Consider the following 21,732-nt stretch of genomic DNA (forward strand, 5'->3'; position numbering starts at 1 on the left):
CTCTAGCCCATGGTGTGTGTTCTTGAATGCTTGGTTGTCATAATGTGTGAATGTGGCCATGCTAACTAACCATGGTCTGTTAACCATAAACATCCCAGAAAGAGAACCCATGGTTTTGTGGCGGTTGTTATTTAAAACATGGGTTGTTGTTACATATAAACCCAGAACCATGGGTTGTTCATGGATTGTTTTGCCAGGTTACAGAGGTGGCAGGCAAGAGTGGCCAAAAAAAACCCCAGCAGCTCTATATGCTAGTACTACAGCATTTGGGATACAGGGAGGAGGGAAACGAACAACCAAATGAGGAGGGAAACAGAGGCCTGTTGATTGTCTGCCAGACAGACCCTAGGTAGGGCAATGAACCATGGGTTAAATAAACCATGGGTTATTATGTGTGAAACAGGCAACTGAGTACTGTAGAAGCATTTTGAACAGTCCCTGCTGTTTTATTGAAGTCTGATTCTACGGGTAGGCCACTACACCTATGCTTGCACCACAGCAAGCAAGTTCATATCCTAGGTTTAACCAGCAATACCAGGGCAGCTCAAAAAGAACAAGCAACATAGAAGGAGTGCATGACATCCCTGCCACTTGTACCACAAGCACTCCTTGCATGACATGGTTTCAGCTACATCATTCTTGGATGTTGCACTGGTGTCGTATCTGGGGCCTATGCATAGGCTATTCCCATTTAATCACCAGCCATGCTACACTACAGCAGTCCTGTTCACTTTACAGTTTCCTTTCCAGAGAACTGAGCTGTGCTATTTTTTTATTTCATTTCTATACCACCCAATAGGCGAAGCTCTGTGCTATGGATGCATCCTGCCCAGCACCAACAGCAAAAGCCTTCATCCCTAATATATTTTGTATAAACTTCTTGTGAAGGTCGAAACTGGTAAGCAGCGTGGCAGGATGGCCTTAATGTGCATAGGCTGCCACAGAAACCAGGTTCGTGGAAGTTACTTAGTGCACCGCATGGTCCTCCCCCAGTATCTAATACTGGCACAGAAAGGGTGGGGTGGGGGGTTGACTCAAAGTTAACTACTCCCATCCTATTTTGCATTTTGTAGCCATAGATGGATGAGCAAGTGGGCAAAAAGTGAGTGAATTCCAATCCTGCAGCTGGCACTGCGTAACTTCAGCCAGCTCTTCTGATGCAGGACAGGTGCTATATTTCTACAGCTTCTTGTTTAGAGTGGACCAGTATTCTTGGAGAACAGAGAAAACATATTTTCACAAGGACCCAAATTCAGTTTTGAGGTAGACAAAAATTCCTTCAAGAAGAGCTACATGAATCATAACATCAAACCTATTAAGGAAATCCAACTTAAACTAAGAGCTCCTACTTACGAGGCTAGAAATAGCCTATTTCATAAGCCTTCACCACATCTGTTCCACTGGCCCTGCTCTTATACAGTATGCGTCTTCCTCTCGTATCTTAATGCCTCTGCTTAGTAGTAGCCTTGTAAGTGAAACATCTGTTCTTAAAATTGATTGGTTACTACTTACCTTTCTCTTGCGAGGACCGTATAGAGAGTCTCCATGCCACCATGGATATGGTCAGTCACATGACAATGCAGTAACCAGGTCCCAGGACTGTCTGGCTTCATTTCAACAGTTTGGAATGTCCCAGGAAACAGATCAAAGACATCTGCCCGGTACTTTCTGGTGAGCTTTTGGAGCAAAAACACAAAACCACCACTCTATCAGTTGAAGGATTTCTTGCACTGCTTTACTAATTAATTGGAAGGAAGAAATCTAATGGGCAGTATCCAACGTGACATTACCATTAATGTAAATTACATTGCTCTAGTGTAAACTACCTCTAGAGCAACGCCAATAGCACTTGCTGGTGCAACAGGTTTCCCATCATGCCTACAAGCACCACTGGTGTTGCACTAGGGGTTGTTTACGCTAGTGATAGCATCACCTGGGTACTTCCCAGTGAGTGGCGAATATTTCTGTGGAAGTTTGAATGGCTTTGCATAGAAAGCACTTATAACTATATCTAAGAATGCCAGTGATATAAGTATTTTTATTAACATTTTTCATCAGATATGTAAGCAAAACTTTACACAATACTTTAGAGTACAAATGCTGATTATAGTGCATAAACATCCACATTCATTATCATAGTGCCGAAGTTATATTAAACATGAAGAGTTGCCCAAGGTATATTCAAATGTCTAAGACATCACCTCTCTCCAAAACCATGTCTGTGCGATTGGTGGTCTGAAGTCCTCCTCTTTTTCGTTAACAGAAGTCAAGAACGAAAACGGTATTGCTATGAAACTATCTTGCTTGGACATCCCCCTAATCCAGGAGTGGGCAACTTGTGGCCCTCCAGATGTTTTGGTCTACAACTCCCAAGATTCCGCACCATTGGCTATGCTGGCTAGGGCTGTAAGCCAAAACAGCAGGAGCGGCCTGAGCTGAGCTGAGCTGAGCTGCCCTGCCCCACCCCGCCCCATTTACTGTGATGAGATTCCTTATTAGTGCCACTTGCCAAGTCCTGGTACATTACCAGAAGGAGATGCAACTAAACATCCATGGCTATTTACCCTCCACTACAATTTACAGTCAACCATCTATACTGGAAACCAGCAAGTGGGACATGTCTAGCCCCACCCCTGCCCCTACCATGCCAATTCTGAGGTAAAAACACTGGCTGTAACATTGGAGTTGCCAGTAGGCCACTTTGAGAAGTGAAGGTTGGGACTATAGCCCTTAACCCAGGCATTGCAAACCTCTGGCCCATGGGCCAGATACAGTCCTCAGAGATTCCCCTGGCTTGCCCCTCTCCCTAGGCAGGGAAAAGCTCTTCTCCCCAGTCGGTGGCTTTCTCATCACACAGAGCGGAAGGGAAGCAAACTGCCTGGGGGTGGGGGGTAGGGGGGACAGTGATCTTTCCCTCCAAGGGCAATTAACTGCCTTTCCATGTGGCTTGCACATGAATAGGGTGAGTGGAAGGAGTATGTCTCCCCAGTATGGCATGCAGCCCCCAAAGTGCTTATCAGTAGCCAATGCAGCTCTCAGGCCCAGAAAAGTTCCCTGCCCCTGGCCTTAACCCTTTGTCCCTTTCTCACAAGTTGCCTTTCAGTTGAATTAAGATAGAAAGCCCTGGCCAATAACTATTTCCAGATCTACCACAAGGGGGGCTGATGGGATGTTAAGGCACTTAGGGCACAATGCTATGCATGTTTAGACAGAAAAACGGCCTACAACTCTCAGCATTCCCCAGCCAGCCATGCTGGCTGGGGAATGCTGAGAGTTGTAGGCCGTTTTTCTGTCTAAACATGCATAGCATTGTGCCCTTACTCAACTTATACAGCCATACTTTGTAGAAAAATAAGCACTGCAGCAAAACACAGCCTATGTTTTGCAAAAAGTCCCGCAAGAGCTACATCTCAGCTTCAGTGTACTGAAGTGAGCATACCCCTTTAAAGAGGTGAACCATTTGGGGGAAGGGGCTGTGTCCCAGGGGTAAGAGGCTGGGTTCAATCCCCAGCATCTTGGGTAGCAGATGCTGGGAAATATACTGCTCGGAAGCCTTGGAGAAGTGCTGCCAAAATGAGAAGCCTGGGACTAGAGGGGCCACTGTACAAAAAGTAGCTCTGAATGTTCAGTTGACTTGGGATTAAAACTAAGCTGTGTCCAAAGCTTGCTTGCTTGCTTATTTATTTATTTATTTTGTACTCCACCTTTCTACCAAAAATGGCACTCAAGGTGGCTTACAGAACCAATTCAAACTGATGAAAAAAAAAACAATGCAATAAAATATAATAAAACCATAACAATTACAGGGAAAAAGGCATTAAGAACAGCACCTGATGCAACACACCCCACTTACAGGCTAAACGCCCTCTTGAATAAAGCGGACTTTGCTTGCCGGCAGAAGGACAGCAAAGAGGAAGCAAACATAGCCTCCCTCGGGAGGGAGTTCCACACCCTGGAAGCGGCCACCCAAAAGGCACCCTCGCAGGTTGTCACCAAATGCACCTCTGAAGGTGGCGGCCTCAAAAAAGGGCATCTCCTGAAGATTTTAAGAACTGGGTAGGCTGGTATGGGAGAAGGCGGTCTTTCAAAATGTGTACCTTTCCTCCAGTTTTAAAATAAAAAGCAGGAACACAAGTAATAGTCTTTACCTTATAATTGAAGCTGTGGCCGTGGAAGTGTACCGTGTGCATATCTACTTCATTCCCCATTCCTATCAAGTACCAGCTGACTTTATCTCCGACGTGCATAGTGAGACCATGTAAGTTTCCAAACAGTTTTCCATTAATGGCTAAGGGAAAGAGGTTGAAATACTGAAAGCAAAAGAGCTACCTGTTCTTCAATAAAATGCCTTCACAACTGACTAGTCCAGACTTTCCTAATCTAGTGGCCTGATTGAGGACTGCAACTCCCATCATCCCAACCTACCATGGCCAGTGTCATCCTAATATACTATTCACACAGCTACTATAGAATATATTACCAATGATGCAATGTGGTTCAAGAGAAATGTGCATATATTAAAAAAATATCCTATGCCTGTGTAAGATTCCATCTAACAATTGTGGTGGCACAGAGATGACTCGCTGAAGGCCACCATTGTAACTAGATTTCCTGTGAAAATCAATGACTCCTGACAACATAAATGGAATCCCACCTAGGTATTTTACACATCTGTAGCCCAGGCATGCAGTGCACTCCCAGACATGCTTAGTCAGAAGTAAAAACTACTGTGATCAATACAGCATACCCCTAGGTAAGTGTGCACAGGATTGCTGCAAGCCCCAGAAATGAGCAGAGGCCTAAATAAATTCTTACAATAAAAAATTAGAGTCCTACTTTGATAAAACTGTAACAATATGACCTTATGAGCTGAGGTGCAGTGACTGTGTTCATACTGTTGGGCATAAAGAACCCAGGACTCGAGCAAGAGGATATGTAATGGTCTACTGTGGCCTGACCCTAGTGCTGGTGAAGCTGCCACTAAGCAGTACTGCTGTCATGCTTTCTCCCATTCAACAGCACCTGCAAAACACATTCCTACCACAGAAGGAGCTTACACCAATCCATTGATGAAGAGAGGGGCAATGCTGGATGTTATCCTTAATGCAATCGATATTGTATTGCGAAACAATGCCTCTGACGCTCTGGTATGGTTAGCACTATGGGTAATATCGAAGGATGTTCCAGCACTAGCATAAATGTATCAAAGGTATGAATATGGTAAGGGTGACAAACAGGAGCATTTCGTCCCAGTTATTGATTATTCAGCTGCTGCGAGATGGTGGTATGACATCCCTCAGTACTGATTCATGACTAGTAATTCTGAGTGTTGGAAATATTCCATTCACATACATACCATGCATGGTATTGCTTTCTATAAACTCCTCATTATCTTTGTCCACACCTTCTGGATTGGCACAATAGGTCTTGATATTTTCATCCAAGTACCAAGACTCATTTTCATCGAACACCATAAAAAGAAGAGCAAACTGTCTTGCATGTGAAAGTGAATGTGAAAGTGAATGCAAAAGTGGTTGCTTGCGACAGACTAAGAGTGTCCCGATTAATCCACTGTAGAGATCCTGAAAGCACAAAACAATATCATTACTTGGAAAGGAGAAATAGCATCCCCTATATCAAATACCTGGGGGCAAGCAACAACATTACTAAAGTATATTTAATGGGTTGGATCCTGACTAAGTTAATTCACTGATTAACCCAGGACCCAAGTGCAACTAACTTAGTCTAGACCCAACCCCTTATTTGCATCCATTATAAACCTTATAGATGGAAGTTGGTTTATGCCAAAATGGCCCTCTGCCACTTCCAAGCAAAGACGTTTGAAGGGCTTTAAAAAACAATTTCAGCCTCAGACTCCACATTTACAGTACCCACCCCCTTAAAATAACAGACTGATAGCTCTCCAGCTCCCATCAGTTGGTTTAGAAGTGTCTTGGAAAGAGAACAAAATTTGATCACAGCCATTAACGGCTTACCTTAACTCTATCCACAGTTGAATAATATGCCCAAGGGATACAATCAGAGTCCTCTTCTTCAGGACCAGACCTCTCCGGGATTTCCCAGACATACTGATTTACTGCACCTGAGGGAAATAGGTATTAATGTTTTAACAAATGTGTAGATATGGGTTTACCCTACAGCTTCTGAATCATATTTTTCCCCATCATCTACTTTAGAAAAACAGGAAATTGTCAGTCATGGACCTTTTTGCTATCCCTCTCCCCAAATGACAATTGAAGCATGCTGAAGACAACACACTATGGAGGACAGAGTCCTTGCAGCTTAAAGAAAGGATGAGGGACAGATGGCCTCCTATTTTACTAATGATATTTCTCTTGAGCTTCCTCTCCCACACCAAACAGGATGGCTGGATTATTGTTATCTTTCCTCTCTAAACTGCTCCATCTTAAGCCACAAACCACTAAGTCAAAGTATGCTCCTTAAGCAGAAAGGGGACCTTCTGATTTGGTCATTTTAGTACTGCTGCAACATTAAGAATAATTTTATTGCTATTTTTATTCTATGTTTTTCATTATGTTTCATTTCTTTTTTTCATTTTTATGATAATTAAGGTTGTAATCATATACACCAGGGGTGGGCAATATGCAACCCACCAGCCATGTGTGGTCACCCCTGGCTTTTTTTGTGCACGCCCCCATGTCTTACCACACCTCCAAAATTTAGGAGAGAGGTAGAACATTGCTTTACATGCAGAAGGTCCCAGGTTCAATCCCGCTGGCATCTCCAGAAGGGCAGGAAAAATCCTGCCTGAAACTGAGGAGCTGTTGTCAGTGTTGACAATACTGGGATAGATGGACCAATGGTCTGCCTCAGTACAAGGTAGCTTCCTATGTTCCTATGGTAGCAGTGACATGGGGGGGGGGGAAGGCTCCTTTTAAAAGAGAAGAGCTCCAATTCAGTGGCGTGGTGGCCACGATGGCAAAAAGGACCTACTTTAAAGAAAATAGCCCCTTTTTTCAGGTGCAGCTGAAATTAGGAGGCAACCCAAAGCCTTTTTTTTTTTCCTGCCAGCAGCATATTCGGCAGCAGCAGGAGTGCATCCCAGGGGGAGGGTGGTCCAGGGGGGCAATGCATCCCCCCAACCCCTGGAATTTGTCCAGCCCTGCTATACACACTTACCTGGGAGTAGGTCCTATTGAATTCAATGGGTCTTGCTTCTGAGGTATGGGATTGCACTGGACATGTTTGTATCACTCTTAGGTTTGGCTTGTTTCATGCCTTGAGCCACTTTATCAGTTACAGCTACCATGTGGTGGCAGTTTTAATTGGTCCATGTGACAGCTTTCTTCAAGTTGTGCACAGAGGCTGAGCATGCTCACTGTGCCATTTTTACCATACCATTGCAAGCCTTTTTCCTTATGGCTATCTGTGATGGCATGGTGACAGTCACCAAATATGCCCAGGGAGCCAGTTCACCATGAATAGTTCACCATGTGGTAACAGCCACCAAGTCAAGTGATTTAAAGTGGCCTTCAGATGGGGGCTGTAACGTTTAAAGATGTTAGCTTCTCAAAGGAGAAGGGGAGAAGGACGAGAACTCAGAGGGAGAATATATGCTTTTCATGTAGAAAGTTCCATGTTCAATCCCTGGCATCTCCAACTGAACGGATCAGGTAGATGGTAATGGAAAAGAATTCCTTCCCATCACCTTTCCCATCACCGCATCCTGGAGAACCCATGCCAATCAGAGTAGACAATTCTGGCCTACATGGACCAATGGTCTAATTCAGTATACGGCAGCTTCATATGTTCATATATGACTTTATAGATTTGGTTTTCTTGTAGCATCAATCACGAGCTGTACCATAGCAGCTGGCTGTTCCTGTGCCACAGGGCTGGCCCTACGATTACGCAGTGAGGTAACTGCCTCAGGTGGCACATGGTGGGAAGCAGTGGCCCATCAGCTATTCCTCCTGAGCCCCCTGGCCATTCTAGTCTCTTGGAGGGCAGAGCTGTGTGTGCCACATGGGCTGTCTGGCACCCCTAACCAACCTGGTATCTTCACGTGTGGAGGATGCAATCCTGTTGCCACTACTGAAGTAAGACACAGCTGCAGTCGCCTTCTATACACGGAGTGGAGGAGGACACCATCCTGTATTTTGCCTCAGGCGGCAAAATGTCTTGGGCTGGCCTTGCTGTGCCAAACCCTGTTTTCATGGCTAAAGGCAATGATTGCAGGATCCTCTGCTGGTGCTACTAAAAAGTTCTAGTAATAAGCTTCTAATTCTGAAAATGTAACAACAGTTCACTGATTTTTTCTTTTTAAAAAATAGTCTCAGCATTATATAGTCAACCAGGGGTGTTAAACTTCTTTTAGCCTGAGGGCCAATTTCAGAGAAGTTCTTGGGAGCCTGCATTGCAGTGGTGGGTGGGGGCAAAAGAGGTGGGGCCAAAACACCAGCATATTTTAGCTCAAAGCTCTTACTTCCAGTACCTAAGCCTTAGGAGAATCATTTTAAACTTGAGGAATTGGGGAAAAAACTGCAGGGAAGTCAGGAAACCACCACATGATTGGCAGTCAGGGGAAAGGGGTGAGGCCAGGGAATGGAGGCATGGCCATCTGGGGAACCCCGGACAGTCAGATTAAGACCCCAGGGGGCCAGATTTGGCCTGCGGGCCTGACGTTCATCACTCTGACAATAAACTGCTCTTCATGCTGTGCTTTTCACTTGCTGCTTTCTGCGCTAGGTACAGTAGTGTAGTGGCAAATTCAGACGCGCAGGGTCCCTTTGTGACAGTCACAGCCACGCCCCTTCACAGACACGCCCTTTCTAAGATTATACAACCTTGTAAGATATACAGCCTTCAACTGGGATCCAAAAACAGTGCAGCTGAGAGTAAGGCAGTGGTATTTCAAATGGATGTCTGAGAAAAAATGCAGAGGTGTTAAAATCTTTCTCACCCACTCACTCACTCATTCAATCACAAACGTTTTAGGTTTTCAAAATATGATACTCTATGGAACCTTCACCCTCTCAACTCAGCCCTCATGGACAGATCCCTTCTCATTTAAACAGCCCCCTTGTACACTTCCTTAGCGCCCAAAAATTACCCATTAGCCTTTCCTAAGCTCCTTCATTATATCTCCCCCCTCCCTCTCCAACAGAAACGTCCACACACCCAGCTGGATTGAAACACACACACACACACACACACACACACAGTGGTGTAGTGGTAAATTTGGAAATGCAGGAGCTTATTGTGACAGTCTCCAAGGGCAGTCCAAAAATGTCAGGCAGCTGTGTCGATCCATATCAACAAACCAGTTCTAGGAGTTTTCATCTCCACCAGGAGCACGTCTTTGGTAAAGCAAATAGGTCTTAATTGCCCATTCTAGACCAAGTCATCCCAAATGCTTTGCATTCCAGCATGGAACAATATATTGTTACTTGGAAAATTCATTCCCCCCACAGCTACAGTGAGGATCGCAGCTAAGCTCAGAGGGAACAGGGAATTCTGGGGGCAGGGGTGGCAGATGAAATCAGAGTCCCTGCTAATGAAAAAGTGCCGAGGCTGCATCCCTGTGAGCCCTGCCTCCACTACACCACTGACTAGATATATACATATACTTATATACAAACTCTCTGTGAAGCGTGAACGGGGAATGTCTACATTAGTTGTTGATTTTTCCCTTCAAAAAGCATACACGCAGAAATGAGAAAAGGATCAGACCCACACTTTTGAGTATTCGGAAGAGAAAAACACCACAAAATACACATGGGCACCATTCATATTTGGCAGAATCTACATGTCTTTTTTATTCAGGTACAGAAATATTGCGGAAAACAGCCAAAAATCAGTATCATGTGGAGCATAACAGAGGCATTCTTGTTAGCTGCACAGCTACAAAACTCCCTTGACCTGGATTCACCAAAGCCCAAATCCAAGCATCTTAGGAACATAGGAAGTTGGTTTATACCAAGTCAGAGTGGTAGTGGCCAACCAGGGTTTCAGGCAGGATTATTTCCTAGCCCTACCTGGAGATGCCAGGGATTGAATTGGGAACCTTGCGCAGTGATCTCTCACTGAGCTATAGTCCCCCCAAACATCAGGTGTTTTTTTTCTTTTGCTAAAATTAAATAGGCAGAGTTAAGTAATTATGGGTTTTTACTAGCGGAGTGTTTTACCATCTTTCTACTTCTGTTATTTTTATTCCTCTGTTATCACTTACCCTTAGCACCTAAGATGAGACAGGAGAAAGAAATAATAAATAATACAATTACCTGGACTGGTTTCCGTTACATTCGGAGAGGCAGTTTTCACTCCTTGTGCATGGATAGAATAAGGTCTAGAGGCCATGTTTTTTAAAACAACTGTAATTTCATCTCCAACATATGCAGTAAGGAGGGGACCTTTGGAGAGGGAAAAAACAATGATGCTATAAAAGACATGGCATAAAAGGAAATATCGACGTGCTCAGGGGTATAAAACTGCAAATAATACATCAGTGCAGATGAAATGCACGCTTATGACACATTTACATTTTTAGGGCTTTTAAGCACAACTGTGTGCTTAAATTCAATTGACTTTAATTAAATGGTGACAAGCTTAACTTTTTCTCTAGACTGAATCCAGCATGTGAAACACTAGTCTTAAAACTCCATCCACAAGTCATAAACCAGGGTGGGGAGGTGTCTCCACAAGCAAATTCAAGCTGGCTGCGTTTGGATGTCATTAGGGATACATGACGTCATGACCATCTCGCAGCCACTCCAGAGTTTTGTGCCAAAAAACTGGTTCTTCTGAGACTACTGTTAGTCCAATTGTTTTCCTTACTTCGGCTTCTCTGCCCTTCTGTTGTGGTGTGCACCACCCTCTGCGTTTTCTCTGGCATGATAGCCCTGCCCAGGGGCGTGTCTTTCACCTCACTGACCCCAGTCAAGGGATGTTTTCCCAATGTTTTCCCCACCTCTGTTTCCCCACTGTTTCTGCCATTTCAGGGCTGGCCATCAGTGTTCTCCGCTACCTCATGGCATTCACTTCACCTCGCCTACCATTAAACTCTGGTGGCCATCCCTGCAAAGTATAGGTGTGCTCCAGGCAGCCTCTAACTTCTTTTAAAAAATTAAAGTGTTAAACTGAAATAACGCTTTTGTCAGCAGTACCTACACCTCCCTCCTAGCTTGCTATAGTATGTCACTGTCTCACATTTGTCCAGCAATGCCTGGACAATCCCCTATCTCACCACCGCCACTATTCGGGTGCATAGCTATTGCTGGACAAATTCGTGATAGTGACCTAGTGACACTGAAAACCCCTTCGTAGGTGTGATTTTTTTTAACTTCTTCCTTTCTGGATGGGTGATTTCTTTCATGTCTCTATGCCTCTATCACACATTTGCTCTATCATGCAATTGAGCACTTGCGTGATACAGCAAATGTGTGATAGAGGCATAGAGACATGAAAGAACTCACCCATCCAGAAAGGAAGGTTTAAAAAAATCACACCTATGAAGGGTTTTTTAATGTCATTAGGTCACTATCACGCATTGGTCTAGCAACAGCTATGCCTCGTTTCTCTCACCATGTCACTTTAGTGCATTAGCGCTATTGCGCAATAGTAACAAAGTGTGATAGTGGTTTTAGAGGGGGAGAAATAAAAAACAATTGGTGGACTCGGGCATAGCTTGGGGAAGGGATCTCCTCAGAAGTAACTCCCACTGTGATCAATGAAGCGAAGCTTCCATCCATCACTTTATGGGAGTATCCGGGGGAGGAAAAAGGAGAGCCTGGATGGGGGGAGGCTCTCTTATTGGTTGAGCGACCCCTGCTAGTCTGATGACGTTTACTCCAATCCCCCCACCCCACCTGGAAGTATGTTCTGTGAAGTGACTTATACCGGAGCAGCGCACTCACTCATGGAGCCTTGCGTGGACCAAAGTACACCAAAGCTAATTTCTTGAAAAAATCCAGGTAAACCTCCCTTCGCTTCTCCTTCCGTTGTCGTGGAGACAGGGTCCCAGTTCAGGCATAACTCTAAGCTAAACCCCAATTTAGCCCTGTGCAAATGAGCATCCCTTTGCTTCCCTCTCCTCCTCAGTCACAAAGAGACAACTAGAAACATACACTTCCTGGTTTAAACTCAGTCTTTCATTACAATTTTTGTGAACTGCCCAGAGAGCTTCGGCAATTGGGCGGTACAGACATGACATTAAATAAATACATAAAATTACATCCACACCAGGAAGTAAGGTCAGGTTAAACTACAGTTTGTTTAAACAAGCCAGGATTAAAAACCACAATTTGATCTTGCCTTTATTTCAATAAACCATACTTCTAAACTAAACTGGAGTCTGACTCAGTTTGAAAGTCACAGTAAACTGTAGTTAATTTAAACTTAGAAGAGGATGCTTTCAATCTCTTCCTCACAGTTGCACCAGAGGACTGTGCAAGCCCCAAGGCAACACTATGTATTAGCACTGTATCCAAACCAGTCCAACGTTTTTCAGGACTTTGATGTACCATACAGAGCTTGAAGTGGAAAGGGGCTGCCTCATTCACTTTGGCTTTTGGTCACATCAAGCAAGTTAAAGTTAAACAAGGCCCCTGTATGCAACCTGAAGCTGCTGGACCAGGATGTGTTCGGTGTGCACATGAAAACTGTGGCTGTGCCTGGGGCAGTTCTGCAGGGTGATGTAAACCTGTGTTGCTGCAGTGAATGGAAAAATCCCAGCCCGTGTGTGGGAGATCCATGTGCACACTGGGGCTTCCACACATGTGAAGAGCTTCTACTTTGGCACACTGGCTCCAATCCTCAAATCACTGCATATACAGAAGGCTTCTTCAGTGCTCCCATCAACAGTTGCTTTTGCTAATATCCATGCTAATATAAATGTCAGTATCTACTCCTGCAATTCATGGAGCCAAATACCTTGAATGCCCCAGTGCTCTTCCTCTTCCTTCCTTTGTTTGGGGGTGTTGAATAAGATGTCAGTATACTCCCGATAAACAACTTTCTTGTATTTTGACCCAATAAGCTTATCTTCTTTGTTTAAGAATGGATTCCCTGGGCTGAAGGGGGGAGGGGAGGACAGAGAGTGAGAGAATGAAGGATACAGTAAGTACCTATACAATTAACAAACCATGGTCAAAAGTTCAAGCTGAAAACATGGATCTCCAGGTATTCACTTTCAGTTCAACTTGAAATGGTATTCCAACCCAGTTGGTACTTCAAGAGGTGATGCTGACTTTTCTGCTGTCACTCTGAGACACCATGCTGCATATAGCTAGCCGACATCTCTGTGTTATGATTGGCTACATCTGAATTAAACAAGATGGGTCTGGAAGTGATGTGGGGGCATCGGCAGTGGAGAAGGGGGTAAATCACCTTTCATCATGGAATAGATGCCTCTCCTGCTCCCATGTCCTGTTGACAGCATAGTCCCATTCAACCTCTATGATTGATAGGTAAATGAAACCTGGAGTTTGTTGACTGGCAAGCTGCTTATGAACCTGTTGTGATGAACCACATCTCCTCACTTCATATTTCTGTCTCATACCTCCTGTGTAATGATCTGTTGTCAGGCATGCCACTTCAAAGACCCCTGGAGAAACAAAGAGGAAGCACACGAATGGAAACAAACAGAAAGCAAGCAGATGAAAGCCCAGCACACATAGGACTTGTGACGCCTAACTTAGGGATAGGGGAGGAATTTGTTCATTTAGCATTTTAATGTGAATCCACCTAATTCGCACTTTCTGAGCTAATACAGAAACTGAAGTGCAGTTATCCTTTGGTATTCATATCTCCAAATTTTGAGGTGCAGTTCTCCGGTCAAAAAAAATGCACACAAAAATGCATTTATTAGGGGGAAGTGTGCACAGAAATGTGTATATTAGTAAAAATAACATTAAATTCCAGGAATATTGTTTCCAAAAATGCATACAAAAATGTCTGTATTAGAAAAAGTGCACAAAAATGTATATAGATGTTAATACAAGCTTAAAAAACACACGCCCAGAAACCGATGCAGAAATGGGATGCAACCAATGTAAGATTGGGAAAATGAGAAACAGAGAAATCAGAAGTGAAACATTTGTCCACCTCTAGCCTAACCTACATTATCAGAACAGCTCCAAGACAATGGATATAGTCAAGATCAATGAATGAGTGGATTGGGTTGACTGGGATGTTTTTCAGTGTAACATGTTTAGGATTCAATGCAACTGTAACTAGGATTAAAGAAAAAAGATTCAACTATCTTCATCCCAGGCAAAATGTTACATTCAACAGAAAAAGAATCAGAAGAATATTCACTCATAACATGCTTGAACGTTCTCAAGGGAAGCTATATGAGACTCTAGACCTACCCAGTTGTTCCCTAGAATTATCTACAGGAGCACACACCAGACCTCCTTCTGCATTTGGTTTGGTGCTTTAGCAAAAAGATGAAAGTCTGAGAAAAGCTTCCTAAAGTATTGTGATGTGGCACAGGAATACCCCACACCTTGACTCAAGTAGACAACACAAACAGCTATGGTCCTACAAAGGTTCTCCTTGTTCAGATAAGCAGTGGATCCCTTTGGGGGCATTGAGGTCCATGGGGATCCAGTGTGCTGAATGAACACACATCACTCTGAAAAAAACTCATGTGGAAAGAAGACCTTCAATGGGAGCTACGACCTACTGCAATTATGGATGAAAGAGGGCAGGGACATGTAAGTGAATTCATGGTTTGGAAGCAGCCTACTTCACACTTGAAAAAGTCGAGATGGAGTACAATTGGGACCCACTCCAACAATGTCTGGACGAGAGTAAAAATAGTAAATACTGTTTTCATTGTTTACCTTCTGAGTCAGGCTCCATAATAGCTGCGGCAGAGGTATGTGGAAACAGATTAGCTGTATCCTTCCTTGTCCCTTTAGTTACAAAAGTATTTCCTGAGAAATATATTCCATGAATATCGACCTCTGATCCCAAGCCAATCAAATGCCAGGAAATGGTGTCTCCGCTACACATCTCGAGACCTTTTTGGTTTCCATACATGTATCCATTTATGGCTGCAAAAGAAATTATGTAGATGAATGCTTAAACACATTCCAACCCAAAATTCCATGGAACTATTTAATATGTTCTGCATATATTTCAAATGCACTGCTGAGAATAGAATGGACAAAAGTATCCATATGATGTTCTATCATTTTAGCAAATCAGGGAATCCAGGAGAACAAACCCATTTCTTAAATCTGTTTATCTGAGATATTTAGCAACACATGTTGCTCAATCCTATGCACCATTAACAAGAAGTAAACTGCATTTTGTTAATGGAGTTTATGTATAAATATGCATAAGACTGGAGCCTGAATTCCATAACCATCCATCCATCTATTTATTTAGTGCCCCACCTTTCTACCTTTGTAAGGCACTCAAGGTGGCTTACAAAAACAGTTAAAATTGATTAAAACAATAAAACAATGCATTAAAATACAATTAAAAAAATAAGCATTACAAAATAAAAGCAGCACCCAGCCCAAGAGACACACTTAGAGGCTAAAGGCCTTCTTAAATAAAGCGGTCTTTGACTGCAGGCGGAAGAACAGCAGAGAGGAAGGAGCAAACCTAGCCTTCCTCGGCAGGGAGTTCCACAGCCTGGGAGCCGCCACCAAAAAGGCCCTCTGCATCTGTCCTGTCCTATTTGTACCCAGTCCTCAAAGACTACCCCCAATGTAAGCCACATGGAAATGAATGGGGCAGTGCTTAGATCCATGTCCACAGAGAGATACTTACAGGACAATAAAATCATATATGATTTTGTGAACTACATGCAAGACCTGCAGGTTTTCCGTAAAGCTCACAATATTTATTTAAGATTAGTATCACTTAAAGAATGCTATACACTTGAAAAACGTAAGATGGAACAATGACTATAACAAACCAAGAAAACACTTCCCACTCACCACCATTAACCATCTTGCCAAAATGGTGGTGTCTGCAAAGGGGGGGAGCAGGTGGTTAAAATCATTTTTAAACAATTGGCATTATAGTGTTACAAGTGCAGCCCTGCAACAAAATATTGCACTGTAGAGGGCTTCTGTTCAGGGTTCCAGCCACTCCATTCAATTCCTTCCTCCCCTTTCTCCAATAGCTGTCATTCTGTGCTCATTCAGCATGCTCAGTTTTCATTGGGCTCGGAGGGGGGGGGTCCTTCACGTTCAGGTTTTATTGAGGAGGATCAGGTGAATGCACTTGTGCTCAATCCCTGCTACATTTCAATGTTGGATTTCTCAACTGATTTCTATGAGCAGTTCTCACTTCTGTCCCTGGGGATGTTTTAAAACAGCGTCTCAGTGTGAACCATGAAATGACCTACCCAGACAGTGCCATGGTTCAGTGAGATTGTTTTCTCTGTAACCAATTTATATCTATGCTTCTCCTCCTCTGTCTCCTATTCTATTCCCCTCCCCACCGGTTGTCATTTTTTTCCTGCTCAAAATTTACAGCTGTTGAATCCCCATGGAGATGTGGGGGGTAGGGTGGGGATTTCCACCCTTAGGGCTATTTTTCTTTTCTTTTTTCTTTTTAGGACCCTGGTAAACCTCAGGGTTACCCCAAGTCTGCTGATATCTCGGTCTTGTGTGTGGGTTGTACGATTTCGCCTACATTCACATGAACATGGGAAGTCTTGAATTGGAAACAGAGGGAATGATAGCACTATAACATTCGTTAAGTGATATTTCACCAACATTTTAATTCTTAAAAGATATATATAGTCAGAAAAACATTTCTAATGCTAACTAAAAGATCGATTAAAAACAATGAATGGGGTGATAAAATGGCACCCGTTGCAAAGGTTATATTTGTGTGTGTTGATGTTCAAATGTGTACACAAGTGAATTGTGCCTTCCTCTTCCCCCCCCCCCGCCCCCAGAGCAACGCCCAACACAGTGGGATGAACATACATAAAAAGTTTAATATCCCCAACAATGTGGAAAATCAGTTGTAATTCCACTTCTACCTTACAGTGGTAGAGCAGTGGCTATTAGCATCATGTGCCACCCATCTGGAGCAGCCCTTTAGGAAACCTTTGGAACTGCTTCTTCTCTTGTCCAAGAAGTGAGAGAATCTTAGTTCGGGGACAGGGGCGGGGAGATCCCAGATTTAGTTATTTATTTAGTTAAAGTGTTTCTTTTATTTTACTTGGGGGTAAAGAATTTGTCTTACTCAGTTCAATGAAGCACGAACCAATCCTGTGGGTGTGCGTGTGCACATGGGCGTGCAGGGGGGAATTCCACAGCAAAGCAACCGCCACATCCAAAATCTTGCTGGCTCACTTCAGCCAGGACAAGAGTTTGGGGGAGTGGTGACTTGTTCTTCCCCATCCCCCCCCCCACATTGACTGCAGTGGGAGCGAATTAACTATGCCAACTCTAGGGCTGGTATAGCTGAGGGCCCTTTGGGGGAGTTGTCAGCAATGAGGGAGCATTGGAGCCTGTGGATCCAAGACTGCCCCAATCTACCCCCGCCCACAACATCCCTCCCACCTCCCACAAAACACTGCCAGCAGTACCTGGGGGCCCTCTGAGGATGCAAGTGCACCAGTGTACCTTCCCGCTTTGACCAATCGTAGAACTCCAGTCTAATTTAAAAAATGGTAAAGAATTTGCTTACTCAATGCAATAAACAAGACAACAGGTAAGCTCTTACAATGCATCTTATTGGATTCCTGGAAATCTTCATTGTCCTTATCAACCTCTTCAGGGTGTTTTGCAAAGAGTTTGATATTATCATCCAAATACAGACTCAGGTTCTCATCGAATACTGTTGCAAGGAGGAAGAATTCCTTGTCTATATTTTTCTGTGGGAAAGAAAAAAAAGGGGGGAACAGGTGGAAAAATGATACTAAATTGAGTGGGGCTATCATCTGTCTGCACAGCAACATCCAGATTATTATCAAATTCAGCTTCCTCCAACCTAATGCCCTCCGGGTGTGTTGGACTACAACTCCCATCACCCCAGCCAGCATGCCTAACACAGCAGCTGGCTGCGGATGATGGGGGTTGTAGTCCAGGACATCTGGTGGGCACCAGATTGGGAAAGGCTGATCTAATTAATGAAACATCCATGCCTCTCAATATAAATGCTTTACTGGATTCTGGGATGGTTATAAAAAAAAAATACAAAAATATTCTGAAATCGTCTTTTTGAATATGCTGTCATGCTATAACTTCAAAAAGTCCCCCTGTAATTGAAACTGCTCTAGGCTGACATAACTTGTGACCCACTAAGCTGAATGCAGTCCACCAGGCAAGTTTAGTGACCTGCTGGGTACTTGATGAACCCCATTTTTGCAGTCCCCAAAGGGATAGAAACCTAAGAAGCTTAATCAAACCCCAAATGGGCCGTCATACTTGTCTAATAGGCTGTGCTTATCCTGGCTGGTCATATGATGTGTATGGCTGCTCTATACCCAAGCTGCACAACAGCTTATCCCACATCAGGTATATAAAGGGTGCTTCCAGATGAAGCTTTTATTGTGGAGGGGTCGAGACGTTTTTGTATTCCACTCGTAACCCTCCCATGTTTTCCCACCGCTTCTTGTGTCTTTTTTCTTACCACAGAAAATCCATTAAGGAAAAACAGACAGAATTGCTGCACTATGCCTTTTCACTGTTAGCACTAGGAAGGAGCCCTCTGTCTGGAAGCAGCCAAAACACGCCATAAGATGAAAGCAAGTGAATAAGATGTGTCACAGCAGCATAAACTCTTCCCCTAAAATACAGCTCATCAACCGGGGCCACTCCTTGAGGCATAATTTAGGAAGGGGAGAAGAACAATTAGAAATGGGATAGATTATTTCAATTCTTCTTGCACTACCTGTTTTCCTGAGGGAAGCAATGATCCTTTCTTGCACACCAAGAGTGGGCCCACTAAACCACTGCTGGTGTCCTTGATTGGATCTGATGCTGAATAATACATCCAAGTCAGACAATCTGGATCTTCTGGAGTAGGACCCACAGTTTCTGGCACCTCCCATTCATAAATGAATGTTTGTCCAGGATTCACATGTGAAGATGGGCTTGCAGTGCCTGTAATATGATCACAATGGAAAGGAAACACCCACAAATTGGTCAGAAGTCACCAATTCGTCAATCAGTGGAAAAATGTCAAGAGATCTGGTTAACTTCCTTCAATCAACATGACTCAAGATTGACAGTAACCCCTTCGTATATATATTCACCTCCAGAGAGGGTGTTGTAAAGGGAACCCTCATTGCTCTTGCTGTAGCTGAGACCATGAGGTTGAATGCTGAATGGGTGACTTGCAAGGTTTCGGAAAGTCACCTGGATGGTCTCACCAACTTCTGCTCTGATGATGGGTCCTAGTTAAAAACAACAACAATGGAGATTTAAAATACTGGATCTTAATCATCTCTACAGGAGCCTTCCCCAACTTGTTGCCCTCTAGATGTTTTGGACAGCAACTCAGTATCCCTGATCATTGGCCATGTTGGCTGGGGCTGATGGAAGGTGAAGTCCAAAACATCTGGAGGAAGGCTGTACTACAGTATATATACAGTGAATAACATATAGATCAAGAAGGCCAAGGTATGTTATCATAGCCTTTGAATGTATCCAGAATTACATTCCTCTCCCTAACTCCCACATCTCTACATCCATCATTATTCTTTTCCCAGAAATGTTCTTTTTTATAAACAGTGGATATAAAACACTGGAAAGCATCCAGTACAAGCCCACAATGAAAGGAGACCTCATCTCAGGATGCTGGAAAAAATGTTTCTTTCCAGCACCAGTGCATTTTGGCCCACTTTTATTTCAGGGACTTCTTCAGGGGTCATATTAAAACTGCCCACAGCAATCTCTGGTAGATGTATTTCCAACACTTAATAACTGGCAAAAAAGGCTCCAAAATAAAAGTGGGCCAAAATGCATTTTCAGCATCCTGAGATGTGGTTTCTCTTTGTTGTGGCTTTCTATAAACATATAATTAATACAAGATGGAAAGAATATTATATGTGTGTACCTTAACACAATAATACTCAAGGCCACTGGGAACCATTGTCATGTAGTGGTTAGAGCAGGGATGGGGAACCTGTGACCCTCCAGATGTCGAATTCCAACTTCCAAAAGCCCCAGCCAACATAGCCAATAATCAGGCACGGTGTGAGTTGTTATTCAACAACATCTGGCAGGCTATAGGTTACCCAGCTTTGGGTTAGAGTGTTGGACATAGGACTGGGAATTCCAACTTAGGGTGTAATCCTATGCATACTTAGAAAAACATCCCACAATTCCCAGCTTTCCTTAGCCAACATGGCTGGGGAATGCTGGGAGTTGTAAGGCCTTTTTCTGTCTAAACATGCATAGGATTGCACCCTGAGTTATGAAGTTCACTGGGCTACCTTGGACCAGTCACCACCTCCCACTCCAACCAACTTCACAGGTTTGTGAGGATGAAAGGAGAGGGGAAGAACCATGTATAACATCCTTAGCTTCTTGGTGGAGGAGCAAAATAATAATGGCTGTGGAATGCCCTGCGATGGAGGCTTGCTCCCACCCTGCTGTCTTTCTGCCAGCAGCCAAAGAGCTTTTTATTCAAGTGGGCCATTGATGCATAAGCAGGTCTGTTGGGCTGGACGCTGTTTTTACTCTGCTTTTGTTGTGTTTTTAATTGTGTTTTAATGTATTCGTTTTATTTTTGTTTTTATCAAGTTTTATTTGTGATTGTAAGCCACCCTGAGCACCATTTTTCTTGGTAGAAAGGCAGGCTACAAATCCAATCAATCAATCAATCAATCAATCAAATTAGAATATAAATACATCATCAGCTAAAATCTCCTCGAGTATCTGAAGATAACTGGATACCACAAAGCACTGCATATACTTTCGGCTTCTTTGAATAGCACTGCACATACTTCCTGCTTATTCTTTCTAGAATTTTAACATATGCTCTGATATTTCTACTGTGGCCTGAGTGTGTAAACTCAAACCTTCACTTCGCCTGCCTCCCTTTTTTGCATTCTACCAGCAAAGTCAGATGTAAAGAACTTAAACCGGGGGTGGACAAATTGTGGCCCTCCAAATGTAGTTGAATTGCATCTTCCATCATCCCTCACCATTAGCTATGCTGGCCAGGGCTGATGGGAGGTGCAGGCCAAAACATCTGGAGAACCACAAATTCCCACCTTGGCATACAGGATTACAGCTTTAAGTATATGCAAATGTTTGCATTATTTATAAATATACATGCAGTGTGGTAGCAACCAGGCAGTCCACAAGGCACATCAGGATTGCAGAGAGAGATCCTGCACCCCAAAATGTATCACTTTTGCATCTGCTCTAGGTCCCCCCGCTAGGCAGCATGACTATTTCAATTTTTCCACAATGCCTCAGACCACTCAATGCAGAATTGCTCCAAAGCACTGGGGAGGTGGTGGGGTGGGGGGGCCACTGGACACTCCAGGGCATTGTGCAAAATTTAAAACGGAAGCTTGTAAGCTGCCTATCATTGTCACCAGGTAAGCCTATGGCCAACAGAACACACCAACATGGGTAGGAGCACACAGAAGGCACATTGCCGAAGGATCACTCAACCCTGGAGCCAGTCCTGACCTCTGGCCAAGTCACAGCTCGTTCTCAGCTCTCTTTTCCTCTGCCTGAGTCTCTTGCAAACTACCGATTTCTATCTCTTATGCACTCATCTCAGACTCTGGGACAGCTATCCACCCTGGGG

General features: G+C 43.7%; 1 protein-coding gene across 1 annotated transcript in view; it reads right to left on the bottom strand.

The window, feature by feature from the left end:
• CP (ceruloplasmin) overlaps positions 1–21,732 on the bottom strand; it is a 48,090-nt gene that overhangs the window by 1,386 nt on the left and 24,972 nt on the right. Inside the window, exons 8-18 of the mRNA XM_084847255.1 lie at positions 19,220–19,360; positions 18,856–19,067; positions 17,686–17,836; positions 14,829–15,041; positions 13,369–13,585; positions 12,913–13,052; positions 10,266–10,394; positions 5,997–6,103; positions 5,357–5,582; positions 4,149–4,288; positions 1,513–1,676 (exon numbers count right to left, since the gene is read on the bottom strand). Coding sequence (XP_084703381.1) covers positions 1,513–1,676; positions 4,149–4,288; positions 5,357–5,582; positions 5,997–6,103; positions 10,266–10,394; positions 12,913–13,052; positions 13,369–13,585; positions 14,829–15,041; positions 17,686–17,836; positions 18,856–19,067; positions 19,220–19,360 — 1,840 coding nt within the window. The remainder of the gene's footprint in view (positions 1–1,512; positions 1,677–4,148; positions 4,289–5,356; positions 5,583–5,996; positions 6,104–10,265; positions 10,395–12,912; positions 13,053–13,368; positions 13,586–14,828; positions 15,042–17,685; positions 17,837–18,855; positions 19,068–19,219; positions 19,361–21,732) is intronic.

The sequence above is a fragment of the Heloderma suspectum genome, chromosome 3, assembly GCF_057233095.1.
Source record: "Heloderma suspectum isolate Gila_16-S chromosome 3, 16-S_ref, whole genome shotgun sequence".
Classification (NCBI taxonomy): Eukaryota; Metazoa; Chordata; class Lepidosauria; order Squamata; family Helodermatidae; genus Heloderma; species Heloderma suspectum.